Raw genomic sequence first — 15237 nt, forward strand, 5'->3', positions numbered from 1 at the left:
TCACCCAGTGGGGGAAGAAGGGGGGCAAAAAATAACACGCTGACCCACCTAGGAGGGGGGAAGGTGCTTTCACAGGCGTACGCCCTACCGTCCGCCGGTCTTACCTGATGCCCTGCAAGACTCGAGCTGATACCGGTTTTACACGGAGGCTGTAGGACCTCGCAAAGGTGTTGGGTGTAGCCCAACCCGCAGCTCTGCAGATGTCTGCCAGAGAGACGCCTTGAGCCAGTGCACAGGAGGAGGCTATACTCTGTGTGGAGTGAGCTCTTACTGCTAGTGGGCACGGGCAATCTTAGGACCGGTACGCTGTAGTGATGGCGTCCATGATCCAGTGCGCCAATCTCTGTTTGAGACAGCCCTCCCCTTCTGCTGATCTCCAAAACAGACAAAGAGCTGCTCAGAGCTTCTGCAGCTCTGTGTGCGGTCCAAGTAGAGGCGCAATGCGCGTACTGGACACAACATGGATGGGGTTGGCTTTCATTTCACCATTTTATCAGGCAAGATCTGTCCGATGCTTGATTTGTTTGAAACAGACTCAATAGGGAATGTACGAGGAGCAATTGTCTGTTGTTAGAAAACACTGGTACAGAAAAGCAAGTTTAAAAAGCATTTAAGCAAATTGACACAAGTCAATAAACTAAACATGAATTCAACATCACATTCGTACCTCTCACTCTGTTTGGTGAAATTAAAGTAAATAATATTTAGTGATACTTTAATTTCCTCATTTTGATTTGATTTACGTGACATTCCATTCGTATCATCTCGTTGTGCGGTTTCTGTGCTATATATAATCCATTCAGAATTGTATAAAACTTGTTTTTCATGCTGCTAAGACCAGCGGCCACATACACGCTGCAAAGTTTCGGGAATTACATCGGCATATAAATGCGGGATTCACTCTTGAAATAGCTATGATTGACATTTTGATAGCCATAGTTAGTTCCTGAATAAAGCAGACTTTTGGACTGAAATGGTTGAATAGTCTGCTGACTGACAGACTCACTCATAACAGTCCCTTGCTGCCACCTACTGGAAGTAACTATGTAAACTGCACTGAAATCGTTGAAAAATCCCTACAACACTAACACACAGACTGACAGCCGGTCTTGTCACAATTTATATTTTTAATATCTAATAAACTAGTTTCTTGCATTTAAACAAGTCTTTTGGAACAAACATTATTATCACAAAGTGTCAATCATCAAGTTGTTTTTAGGAAATAGTAAATACTACATTGGTAAATAATGCTAGAATTATTCTGTTGGACGTACACTACTGTTCAAAAGTCATTTCTGTTCACCAAGCCTGCATTGATTTGATCCAAAATACATTAAAAGAAGCCTGTTCTTTTATGTAAGCCTGTTTTTTAATAAATAGTATATAGTTATGCATATTATGATCAAATATATTGTGTATTTTGATAAGCCTTGATTCAATTCGAGCACTGATCTATCAACATCCAATCCCACACTACTTGAGCTAAGTATTACTAACACATATGCAGATACACACAAAAACACACAAAAACACACACACACACACACACACACACACACACACACACACACACACACACACACACACACACACACACACACACACACACACTGCGGCTGATGTCTACATTTATTATTCTAAAAGGATGCAGAAAGCAAATACAATAAATAAGTAACAGTGAATTAGACAAGCTTTACAAGTATACATTTTTTATCTATCATGAAGATGAAGATTCAAAAATTACATTTTTTAAATCATACATTACAGCGTATAATACACAATTACATACAGTATACTATACATACACCATATATTTTTTATCTGTAACTGCACCTACATTGTTGCTTAAATGTAAATTATAAATATTATTTTTTTATATTGCAATATTTTATGTTTGAATGCATTTAATGAGCTTTATAATATTTGACAAAATTCAGAGTTTGAGATCTGTCAGATGTGAAGGATTTGACCTCTGAGCTGAATCCAGAGCAGCACGACCTTCATCTGTGATACCACAGAACATCAAACTGTGGAGAATAACAACGCACACTTCAGTTCAGACACACACACAGATCAGATTCTCTGGAAAACTTCACTGATGGTTTCATTCATCTCTTACATTCCTATTTCTCATTATTTCTCATTTCATCATTATTTCGTCATTTTATTTATTTGTTAAGCGGTCATGTATCAAGCAGGTAAATGTGCAAATCAAAAGGGATTATGAGACATCAAACTAACACAGCAAGAAACATTTTAAACGCACAGAACCTAATAACTGCGTTTACACTGAGACAAACTTACCTCAGTTTCTCCAGTTTACAGTGAGGATTCTCCAGTGCAGTAGAGATCAGCTTCACTCCTGAATCTCCAAATTTATTCCCAGACAAATCCAGATGTTTCAGATGTGAGGAGTTTGATCTCAGAGCTGAAGACAGAGCAGCACAACCTTCATCTGTGATATTACAACTCCTCAACCTGTAGAGAACAGAGATACACACTGTTCAATTTGGCTCAGTCGCATGTTTTTTTTTTATTGTAAGATTCGATGTCATTAGTGGAAAAAAATGTTTATTTAATCTTACACCAGTTTCTCCAATTTACAGTGAGGATTCTCCAGTACATCACAGATCAGCTTCACTCCTGAATCTCCGACATTATTATTATTAGACAGATCCAGATGTGTCAGGTGTGAGGGGTTTGATATCAGAGCTGAAGACAGAGCAACACAACCTTCATCTGTGATATTACACTGACTCAACCTGTAAAGAACAGAGACACACAGTCTGGTTACACAGATGAAATGTACAGTGAGCTGATGTTTCTCTTGTTGTGACTAATCCGTGTTTTTGTTTTACTGAAACATATTTAATTTAAACAGTCTTCCTCAATTTTTGTTGAAACTAAAAGTGCTTTTCTTATACAACAGTAAATAAAATGTGGATTATCTTATAAACATGACAGTCTTTTCCCTTGAGATCTCTTTCTGAAAAACATTTTTTCCCCATCATATTTCATTTTCTAGTTTTATCTATGTAAAAAAGGTGACTTTCAGTATTCAGTAAAGTGTCTCAATAATAACTACACATTACTGCTTAAATTGAGGTGTTATAATCTAGACTCACTGTAAAATATATTCTATATTTCATTTCTTTTTGAGAGATCATGATCTTACTTCAGTTTCTCCAGTTTACAGTGAGGATTCTCCAGTACAGTAGAGATCAGCTTCACTCCTGAATCTCCAAATGTATTATCAGACAGATCCAGTTCTGTCAGGTGTGAGGGGTTTGATCTCAGAGATGAAGACAGAGCAGCACAACCTTTAGCTGTGATCTTACAACGCTCCAATCTGTAGTGAATAATGACACACACTTCACTCTCTCAGTTTCAGATACATATTGTACTGTAGATCAGCTCATTAAAAATGTATTAACTTACACCTCAAGCATAACTGTAGTCAGAAATTACATTGCAAGTGACATGCCTGAGTATTACCAACTATATAAATGGACACTTTACTGAATTTTCCTACTGTTTTTGCTATTTTAAGAGGCCGTTTACATGAGTTATGCGTTTTGGCTGTCCGTTTACACGAAAACTGTTTTTAAGGGAATTGAAAACGGGAAAACTTTTGAAAACGGGTTTCAAAGTGCAAGTTTTTGAAAACGACGCCGTTCTTGTTTCTGTGTAAACCCCAAAAACGCAAGAATTAGAAAACGATGACATCATGTGCATGCATATTACGCGTTCAGTCTGTAGGCATGTGCGAGTATTCCCCAAACAATGATGGCGGCCTCCATGCTGCATGTTTGTGCCGCGTAACATACTTTTTATCATTTCTCCAGCAAAATTTACTGCATCACTAATCTCAGCCTCAGACGTCACGCCCATGGACCATTGGCTAAACGTCTGGTGCATAAGGCACACTCTTCTGGAAACACTTCAGCACATTCAAAGTCGTCATCTGATTGGTTGAATTTCACGGGATTTCCAGGAGACGTGTGTGTCGCGCTCTTTGGTCCGCCTGGAAACAACACGAAGCAGCCTGATCTAAGAAGTAAGCTGCCATGTTTACAACAGTTGCTATAAGAATTCATCACGATCGACTAATTGCTTAAATTCTTAAAAGATTGCGAGGTTCACAGCATAAACTTATAATCATTTTGTTGCTGTTAACTTACTGTGTGGACATTTCCACACCTCTAAACATGGCGCGGCACAAAACGAAACGTGATTGGTTGCTTTACCTGTCAGTCATATGGCCTCTTGGGTGGGCCTTGGCCAAAGAAAGCGGCGATAAGTTCCAGACCTGGCTACGCGAGACTACTGCACCACTACAACCAGAGGCGACATAGTATTTATATACACAACTGGTATAAACACACATATACGGTGGTGTATTGCTGCCACGTACATTTTATTTTTTCCACTCAATTATGTCATAATAACGAGATAATATGTTGTTAAAACGAAATAGTATGTCGTTTAAATGAGATATGTAGTTAAAACGAGATCATATGTTGTTAAAACGAGATAATATGTCGTTAAAACGAAATAATATGTCGTTAAAATGAGATAATATGTTGTTAAAATGAAATAATATGTCGTTAAAACGAGATATGTCATTAAAACGAAATAATATGTTGTTAAAACGAGATAATATGTTGTTAAAATGAGATAATATGTTGCTAAAACGAGATAATATGTCGTTAAAATGAGATATGTCATTAAAACGAGATAATATGTCGTTAAAACGAGATAATATGTCATTAAAACGAAATAATATGTTGTTATAATGAAATAATATGTTGTTAAAATGAAATAATATGTTGTTAAAACGAGATATGTCGTTTTAACGAGATAATATGTTGTTTTGATGAGATGGTTCATTTAACTGAACTGATGCTATTAACTGAGCTATTAAACTAGAGTTTAATAAGACAAAACAATTAAAACTGTTCATATTTATTTAATGTATTAAATGCGTTCATATCTGTTCTGCAAAGAGCCACACTCTGGCATCATTAAAACATTAATGGTTGTTTCGTTTTACCTCACTGCATGATATTACTTGAGCGGTTTATTAATTTTTTTTTTTCTTTATACCGCACAGCTGTGAGAGTAAACACATATTTTAGTGATTTTCGATCGATTTGGCGCGTTTAAATGAACGGACCTTGATGTTTGCGAGTGTGACTGAAGAAGCTTTTGATAGTTGTATCTAAAAAACGGACATCCTGCTAAACTTGTGGTAAGACAAGAATATATAATTAAGATTAAAGATAATATTTGATCATCTCTGTCAATAAATATCTGCTTTGAAGCCTACATTGTGTTGACGTCTTTGGTTATTTATGTCATTCACTTCAGTATCTGAATAAAGTGTCTGATGCTGATGTACAGTGCTGTGTTAAGTTTTATTAATCGTCATATTTTGTATAATATGTACATATTTAACTAGAAAATTATTTAAATTATGCATAAAATTTAATCTTTAATGCTCAGATTAAATCACAAATTAATTTAATCCTACATGCGAGGGACAATGTGTTTAAATACAATTTTAAAAACGATTTTAACTGTTTGGTTGTTGGGATGTACTCGTCACGTCCCATAAACGTTATTTGGTACGTTGCTGCGACGAATACGGTCCACTCTATTTATGTCTTCAGGAGGAAATCATCAAGTCCCAGCGATGTCCAATGTTACATCATCCCGACGAATATGGGAATCACAAAGTTAAGTCGCTGGAACGTTATTTGGTAGCCTGGTAATACCAAACTCTGCTACTTCGCATTGCTTCGTAGACAGAGTCTGGAAAGGCATAATTGACAAGCGTTTACTTTCTCGTGGGGGGAGGCGCTGAAGTTTAAAATCATTGGTTTACCCGTAAACCAACCACATAACATTTGGTTATGACGTATGTTATGCACCGGCTCAGCTGCCTCAAACTTCTGCTGTAAACACAGGTATGCGGCGAAGACAAAACCATCGATCGAAATACTGGAGTGAAGATGGCTGTGAACGACTTTTGCAGATTATGTGAAGTAAATCTACGCATCCACGATACAATTAGTGCATCTAAACTAATATTTGACAGTAGAGACAAACAAGAAAATATTTGCAGCCAACTGTCAAAGTTAGGATTAGTTCTGTTAAACACAGCTCTTCGTTCATTTCGAGTCTGTCGGAAATGCTGCAACTTAATTGCAAGATTACAGCATGACATGGCAATATTCAATGACTGGAAAAGAAAGGAGACACTGACCTATCAAAAGGGTGCCAGTTCGAGCTCGACAGATAAAAGAGACCGAGATACACCCTCTAAAACTCAAAGGACCATAAAAAAGCAGAGGAAGGCCATGGACTTGCCATAACGGAGCAGTGTCACCGAGGTGGGTTAAATCACAATTATCGCCTTGACGGACTTTGGCCTCCCCAGTTTCTCGCAGACGATCGGTAACAGTTGATAAATTAAACCTTTCCCAAAACCTGTCGGGAGTAGGGCCACAATATCACCTCCATTCAAAATGTGAACCAAACACTCTTCTTGTTTGGGCTTCAGTTGGCAAATGCCGGGAATATTCTCCACAACAGAGCAAATAGCATCGCGTGTCTCCATGTCCGCTGTCGTTTTAGATTTCCCTAACCTAAACTACAATCTTAAATTCGGCGCTTAGCGTCTACGTCATGGCTCTCTGCCCGCCCTCTGTTCGTGAGTTGGACGGCTGGTGCGGATTCCACAATATTCCACAAATATACACACTTTCCCCTGGAAACAATTGATTCACCTTTCTAATATTTATTTAATCTTACCTGAGAGAACTCAGATAACACTGAGGATTCTCCAGTACAGCAGAGATCATTTTCACGCCTGAATCTCCTAGTTTATTCTCAGACAAATCCAGATCTCTCAGGTGTGAGGGGTTTGATCTCAGAGCTGAAGATAGAGCAGCACAATCTTCAGCTGTGACAGAACAATAACTCAACCTGTAGAGAACAGACACAAACTTCACTTAATTCAGACACAGATCAGCTCAATAAAAACACTATTACTGCAATCAGCAAGTTCGTGACAAAGCAGCCATGTCATTCACTTCATTGTTATGGTATTGTTTTTGAAATGTGCTGGAGAAATGAGAAAACTGAGAAGCAACAGAGAGGACTGAGAAACATATTAAGACAAGAGCATCAGACCCCCAACACATACACTATCCTCTTTTATTAACACATTCATTCATGATCTGTTCTCCTTTTTCATTTTTCATTAATTTTCTCGTACCTGAGTGACGTCAGTTTACAGTGAGGATTCTCCAGTCCACCTGAAAGCAGGTCCACACTTGTCCCTTCAAAATTAATCTTATACAGATTGAGTTCTCTCAGGTGTGAGGGGTTTGATATCAGAGCTGAAGTCAGATCAACACAACTTTCATTTTTGATAGAACAATGACTTAACCTGCAAAGAGGTAAATGAAAAACATGCTGAGTTATTGAGTTCTTGTTGAAGAACATCAGAGTGCTTTAACTCCACACAGTCTCTGCCTTGATATCTTGGTAAGAAGGGTTTCTCTAAAATAAGAATTGTAAAAATATAATAATTACAGTAAATGTATTAATATGTTAACAGTTAACTGACTGTTGTTACTTACATAATTTTTTTGGATTCTTTAATCACAGGCTGCAGTTTCATAAGAACTTCATCTGCTTTGTTTTCTCCTCCAATAAATGTATTTAGATGAAGTTCACCCAAATGCTGCTCAGACGCCAGCAACACAAAAACTAAAGCTGACCACTGAGAAGAGGAAAATTTAGAGCGTCCAACGGATCCAGATTTCACATATTGTTGAATCTCCTCCACCAGTGACTCATCATCCAGTTCATTCAGACAGTGAAACAGATTGATGAATTTCTCTGGAGACAGATTCTTCTTAATCTTCTGTTTAATGTACTCAACCGTTTCTGTTTTCTTGTAGGAGCATCTTTTCATCTGTAAGAGAGTCTGAATGGACTCCAGTGAGAGACCCAGAAGAAAACACAGGAAAAGATCCAGATGTCCATTCAGACTCTGCAAAGCTTCATCTACAGCTCTCTGATGTAACTCGGATAATAAAATCTGATCTGATGATTTAGGTTTCACTAATTCCAAAATTTTAGAAAAACAACCTGGTTCAGGTTCAACAAGTTCAGGTTCAAACACGTTTGTGTTGTAGTTTGTGAATGAGATGTGAGCATAAAGAGCTGCCAGATGTTCCTGAATGGTCAGATGAACAAAGCAGTAAACTTTCCCCTGATACAAGCCAAACTCTTCTCTGAAGATCTGAGTGCACAATCCTGAGTACACTGATGCTTCTGCTACATCAATGCCACACTCTCTCAGGTCTTCATCATAGAAGATCACATTGCCTTTCACAAGCTGCTCAAAAGCCAGTTTGCCCAGTTTGAAGATCATGTCTTCATCACTCTTCACTTTCTTCTCATAGTCCTTCTGATGTTTGATGTTTGTCTGAATGATCAGGAAGTGTGTGTACATTTGAGTGAGAGTCTTGGGGATCTCTCCTTCACTCTCTGCTTCACTCAACATTCTCTCTAGAACAGTGGCTGAAATCCAGCAGAACACTGGGATGTGACACATGATGTAGAGGCTCCTGGATGACTTCAGGTGTGAGACGATTCTGTTGTTCAGACTCTCATCACTGATTCTCTTGCTGAAGTATTCCTCCTTCTGTTTGTCAGTGAAGCCTCGTACCTCTGTGACTCGATCAACCCACTCAGAGGGGATGAGATCAGCTGCTGCTGGTCTGGAGGTGATCCAGATGAGAGCAGAGGGAAGCAGATTCCCCGCCATGAGGTTTGTCAGGATCACGTCCACTGAGGCTGATTCACTTACATCACACAACCTCACACTGCGGCGAAAATCCAGAGACACGCGACACTCATCCAAACCATCAAAGATGAACAACACTTTATATTCACCGCTGGAGATTTCCATTTCTTGTGTCTCTGGGAAGAAAAGATGAAGAATATCTAAAAGACTGAGTGTTTTGTTCTTCATCAAATTGATCTCTCTGAAAGGAAGTGGAAATATGAGGTGGACGTCCTGATTCTCTTTCCCTTCAGCCCAGTCCAGAATGAACTTCTGCACAGAGACTGTTTTTCCAATGCCAGCGACTCCCTTTGTCAGCACACTTCTGATGGGTTTGTCTGGTGCAGGTAAAGCTTTAAATATGTCATTGCATTTGATTGGTGTGTCCTCTGTTGCTGTTCTCCTGGATTGTATCTCAATCTGTCTCACCTCATGTTCATTACTGATCTCTCCACTTTCACTCTCTGTGATGTAGAGCTCTGTGTAGATCTCATTCAGCTGTATTGGATTTCTCTGCTGTGATGTTCCCTCATACAAACACTCAAACTTCTCTCTCAGATGTGATTTGAGTGTGTTTTGCATTCTAGCACGCTGACAAGAATAACTGCAAACAGATTATGACATAAATTAAAGAAGTACATTTATCGGGTTATAATAATCAGAACTCTCAAGTGTGTTTATAAAGGTTTATAAACCATCTGACTAAACAACTACGGAGTCATTTTTTTCAAAGATATAGGGAATAAGGAAAACATTACTATTTATATCATGTAATGTAAACACAGCCAAGCAAAGTAAGTATAAATATGATGGTAACATGTTGATAAAATTGAATCTCATTGGTTTTCATGTGTCTCATGACTAGCTGTCAAATAACCAATGACATTCAATGTTATCAACATGCTACCATATTTAAACACCTTACTGGACTGTGTGCTAACATTACATACACAATATATCAGTTGCTAACAGTAAGCTTAAAATATGAATTGTTTCCTCTCACAAAGGTAATGTTTCACTTCAGAAGAGATTTCTTTTCGAGCTTCATAAACATAGCCTCCATGAAATGTAATTATAAAACTAGGAAAAGTCAGAATGTTATTTTACATTTGAGCTCTTACTGTGTTTCGATTTTCTGTGAACTAATCCTTCAAGTTAAGATTGAAGATCATCAGTTGTAAAACTGGTAACACTTTATAATACTGTTTCACACTTAATAGGTAGTTATGCAGGAACTAATGCAAAACAAATGGTTAGTGCTGCATTAACACTGTAGTCAATACTGATAACTAATCAGGAAAAAAGATTAACTAATCAGTAGGTAACAGCATACTAACATTTAAAGGAGGAGCTCCGGAAGCATAAGAGGAGGAGTGACAGGAACGTACGACAAGAGAGGACCAGGCCTGGACATTATGTTAAGTTTTATTTATGTTTGTGTGGCCGGCAGTTGACTGTGAGGTAGCTGTCGGCCCTTTACTTTTGTTTTGTTGATTGTTTATTTTATTAAATATTGGTTTTAATGTTCGCCGGTTCCCTCCTCCTTCCTTCGTTTACTTTGAACAGTGTTACAGTAAAGTTTTGCAATAAAACCATACCCAATTTCATATAATGCCTTGACTACTGTGATTATTGTGTAACTGAATTTTTTTGTTAGTACTTATTTAAATGTATCTATTGTGTTGAGAATTCTTGTGTGACGTAGCAGGTTGGGGCGGGGCTAGTTCTCCCCAGGTGCGTCAAATTCTTAATTAGTAGCTCTTTGTTTGGTATGCATGTGGCATGAGCCTGGGGTGTGAGCCAGCTGGACCGGTGCTGCGGTGACAGCCGGCGGGACCAGAGCTGGAGTGCGGCTTGCTCCAAGCTGGAGGCGTCCAATGCGCAGGTGGACGGAGCCAAGTTCCCCAGAGTTGCGACAGCCACCACGTAATCCTCCGGGACGGGATGCAGGAAAGCGCTCCCCATCGATGGCCTTGGCGGCAGAGGGACCCTGGTTTCTTTGCGGTCCATGGCGTAGCGGACATGGTCCACAAAATCCAGGGGTATTTTAGCTCCTCCTCGCTGTACCCCCTTGCAGCCAGGAGCTCCAAGGCAAAGGACCGTGCATCGGCGTCCTTCTGGCGAAGGGTGGAGAGCTCCTGGACAGCGCGAGATGGAGGACAGACGGGAGCCGGGGAGATGGGCGGCAAGGCTCGCTGGCTGCTGTCTGCTGGGCTCTCTTTTGGCCGGTTCGTTCTGTCACGATTCTGACAGGAGAACCCAGAGGCAGACAGCCAACGTAGTAAAAAAATGACTTTTAACCGACAAGACGGGCAAGACAGGAACAGGGAACTTGACGCAGTGGAATAAACTCCACACGAGCTTACAGAAGCTGAGGTGAGAAGTCTTGTTGAGGATTTACTGCAGATCAAATGAATGTTGTTGGAGCTGAACCAGACAATGAAAAGTATGCAGATAAGAAGTATGAATTCTTCCTTCTCTTTGAATTCTGAACAGAGTTCTAATAAAGCATCTTCAGTTGTTAAATGCAATCAAGATGACCATGGTAAAACTCCTATTGTCCTTGAATTGAGTGAATGCCTAAGACAACATGAGGCAAACCGAGAGATGGCTCCATCTTTATCACCTCCTAGATTTAGACAGAAGTAGACAGAGTACTCTCCCTCCTCTATCACAATCATTGCTGCCTACTCTCTTGTCAGCAGATGGCAGAGCATCAATAGAGCCATGCTCCCTACAGCCTCCTGATTCACAAATGGTAAATGAACCGGTTGTTACAGAACCTACTCAGTTAGGACCATTGTCCTCAGAAAAGCCTTCTGTAATGACTCAATTTGCCACTGGTCCCTCTTGGTCATTTTCTTTACAACAACATTCAATAATTCCAGCCAATTCATCAAATGATCAACAAGCATTGCATACTGATGGAACTGTTCCTAGTCAAATGCAGGGTAATGCATATTTCCCATGGATGTTCCCAAAACAGCCAGCTCCCTTTCCTCCTTTTTTATATCCATCCTATGGCCAATTTGTCCATCCAAGTCATGCGTTTCCAATGATGGTATCCTCAAATAGTCAAGCTCCTTCAATGACATCATGTTATTTATTATTGCGTTAATTAGGCTGTATTGTTTTTAATCAGCATTTGTTTATTAATCTAACTTGAAATATGTTATTCATAATAGGTCGTATTCTATTTAATCACATTTGTACCGTTATTATGTGAGGTAAAATAAGTTTAAATCAAGAATGTTTTGAAATTCACAACATTTCAACACAACTTTTTCTAACGAATTTAAAGGCTGCTACTATTAAAGGTAAACATCCTATTATGCGACTACGCATTACTTTACGGAGAGCTTATGAACTACTGGCTATGTTCTGCCTTAAGACCAAATGGTGCAACCGAATAACATACAGATTTATTTACAAACTAGCTAGTTACTAAGCCTCTAGTGTGGACATTACGTTCACATTTAAGAAAGAACTTAAAAATGGCTGGTGCAACCCTACCCAGACTCATAATAAGCAACAAGGAGAGATCTGATTGATATGAAAAATAAAATCTTGATGAGGACAATATTGGACAATAGTTTGGTGATATAAAATAATTAAGATTACTGTAAGTAAACAAACTTAGTTAAAATTGTATTTTTAATAGTAGATTCAAGATTATATATAACCAGTTTATTGACATAATTATTTTTAGTAGCTGTTAATGAGTTGTCCATGGATAGTTTTTTAAATGGGTCTTAGTTACAGTTCTGCAGGAGAGATAAAGCATTCAGTATTTATGAATGACTCTTAAATAAGTAATAAGTAACTAATTGTTACTTACTTTAAACATCAGCATGCTACTGATTAGTTAATCTTTCTTCCTTATTAGTTATCAGTATTGACTACAGTGTTAATGCAGCACTAACCATTTGTTCTGCATTAGTTCCTGCATAACTACTATTAAGTGTGAAACAGTATTATATAGTGTTACCGTAAAACTATTAATTTCATCACATAAATTACATTATTAACTGTCATGGCTCTGCTTCATTTAGTCATGTTTTCCTTGGTCCTGTAGCAGAGTCATGACAAAGCCTTTGGTTATGTGTGGAGAGAAACATATTATTGTCCTTTTGACAATAATATACGTTCTCTCCAGTGTCTCGTCTCTGTTCCCGCCATCTCGTTTCCTTGTTATCCTTCCCTGAGTGTTTCATTACCCACACCTGCCCTGTGTCGTTATCCCTCGTTTGTGTTCCCCTACAAATACCCTCTTGTTTCTTTGTCTTGTGTTCGTGGATTACGTTGTGTTTGGTGTGTTGCTCTACGTCTCCCAAAACTGCAACTCTGTGAGTCTCCCGTCTTGTCCTGCCTTGTCTTGCTTGTCTTTTGGATTATTATTTAACGTATTTGACTTCCTTGTATTTTGCTTTGACGTTTGGTCATGTTTAGTTTTGTTATTTCGTCCTGCTGTTTTTTGGGCCCCCTCGTGGGAAGTTTTTGTTCTAGTTTTGGATTTTAGTTCGTTCTTGGTTTGACACCCCCTCGTGGGTTTTTCCTTTGTTTTGTTCATTTAATAAAGCTTTGTTGTGTTAACCCCTTCACTGCCTGCCTACGCTTGGGTTCTCTCCACACCTCATTCTTGACAATTAACTATATAATTAATGTATTGTATAACATTCTATTATAAATAACAAAAAATGAGAAACACTTTGATTTTACCTGCAACTTTGACTGTTGTTTTCATGAGACTGTAGATCATTTATAGACCGATCACTCGCAGACGTTCTTATCTGATCTGCTGAGTCTGTTCCAGACAACAATATTGACCTTAAACAGAGTATGAACACAATCAGACATTCTGATATTAATGGACTACTTATCAGCTTTTAAGCACATTTTTTTAAAATCATATTGTAAAATAAGTGTTGTACCTCTGATCAGGTGATGTGTCTTCCCCCTTAAATCTTATTGGATGATCCATAGACACATTACTCTTCATGAACACACAGCTGATCTCAGGCCAATCTACATTCTTCTGCTGCTGAATTGATCTGTAACAAGAAACAGTGACAAGACATCATACAATGTAACTTTCATGTAAACAAAACGTTTCAATAAATACTTGAATAAGAATACCTGAATCCTGGAGGATAATTTCCATCTCTGAATGTTTGTGAATCATCCATGAATCATTCAGTCACATCAGTCTGATCTTTACTCATGAATCTGATCACCAACACTGACTCTAAATGAATCTGATGCATCTGATCACTGATCCACACATTATCATTCTGGATTAATACGAAATTGTTAATCAGCACAACATTTTTAAACTTCACATGTATTTATATAAACGTCATATGCAAGATGCTATTTAAATAATATGAATTTCATAATCAGAAGAGCAAAAATAAAGAAAACTGTGAAATACGATTATGTAAAAATGAAAGTAATTGAATCAAAATTACTGTTTATGCCAAGCATATATCATACCTCCATCAAAATGTTTCCAGACAATCTAAATCAACTGAATATCAAGTATACATACTGTAGGCGACATTTAACTTTTGATACTGTTTTGAAGTGTATTTATACAAGAGAGGCATGTGATCATCCAGCCGTCTCTCATTCTCACAGTTTCCCTTTCATTACTGTTACAAATCTGTTTAATACACATCAACAAAACCCATAAAAACCCACACAACACGTTGAAGTTTAAGGAAATCTTAAACATGAATATTAATCACAACGTTATTACATAAAGAGTCTCGATATTCAAAAGGTTTTACATACCATAGACATAAAGAGATATCCGTCAGTGATTCAGTAAACATGTTTGTTGTTCTGGTGAAGATCTTGTTCTGTCTGTCTTGTAAGTAATAGTGTGAACAGGTGTAGTCGATGAGTCACAGCAGAAAGTCGTGCAGCTGGAAAAACCTCATTCCACCTTGTTGAGCAGTCGACAGTTACGAGTGTTTATAGGTTACATTAACATATTAGTCATACTACGACCAACTAGCCGATTATTGAGGAAGATTCAACTTCTAAGGATGTGTATTAAAGTGATACTTCACCCAAAAATGAAAATTCTGGCATCATTTACTCACCTTTGAGTTGTTCCAAATGTGTATAAATTTCTTTGTTCTGATGAACACAGAGAAAGATATTTACAAGAATGCTTCTAACCAGACAGATTTTGCCCCCCTTTGACTTCCATAGTAGGAACAAATTACTTTATCATTGTTTTGTTCTGTTGAACACAAAAGAAGACATTTTGAAGAGTGTAGGACAGCAAACCGTTCTGGGGCACTTTTGACTACCATTGTATTTTTTTCCCCACTGTGGTAGTCAATGGGTGTCGAGATCTGTTTGGT

At 38.2% G+C, this 15237-nt stretch overlaps 1 protein-coding gene across 4 annotated transcripts; it reads right to left on the minus strand.

The window, feature by feature from the left end:
• Positions 1-1634: 1634 nt before the first annotated feature.
• On the minus strand, positions 1635-14983 carry LOC130564520 (NACHT, LRR and PYD domains-containing protein 3-like). 4 transcript variants are annotated; one of them, XM_057350620.1, is made up of 11 exons: positions 14657-14983; positions 14000-14154; positions 13795-13914; positions 13583-13690; positions 7650-9467; positions 7283-7456; positions 6817-6990; positions 3176-3349; positions 2586-2762; positions 2305-2478; positions 1635-2027 (listed from the first exon to the last, which is right to left on the minus strand). In XM_057350620.1, exons 2-11 carry the CDS (start codon positions 14047-14049, stop codon positions 1934-1936), a joined length of 3063 nt encoding a protein of 1020 aa, XP_057206603.1. In that variant the 5' UTR covers positions 14050-14154; positions 14657-14983; the 3' UTR covers positions 1635-1933. The 4 variants fall into 4 exon arrangements, with proteins under 4 accessions (XP_057206603.1, XP_057206601.1, XP_057206602.1 ...); XM_057350618.1 differs by having other exon boundaries at positions 14000-14525; XM_057350619.1 differs by having other exon boundaries at positions 14357-14983.
• Between the last annotated feature and the right edge of the window lie 254 nt (positions 14984-15237).

This window comes from Triplophysa rosa, linkage group LG14 (genome assembly GCF_024868665.1).
Source record: "Triplophysa rosa linkage group LG14, Trosa_1v2, whole genome shotgun sequence".
Lineage (NCBI taxonomy): Eukaryota > Metazoa > Chordata > Actinopteri > Cypriniformes > Nemacheilidae > Triplophysa > Triplophysa rosa.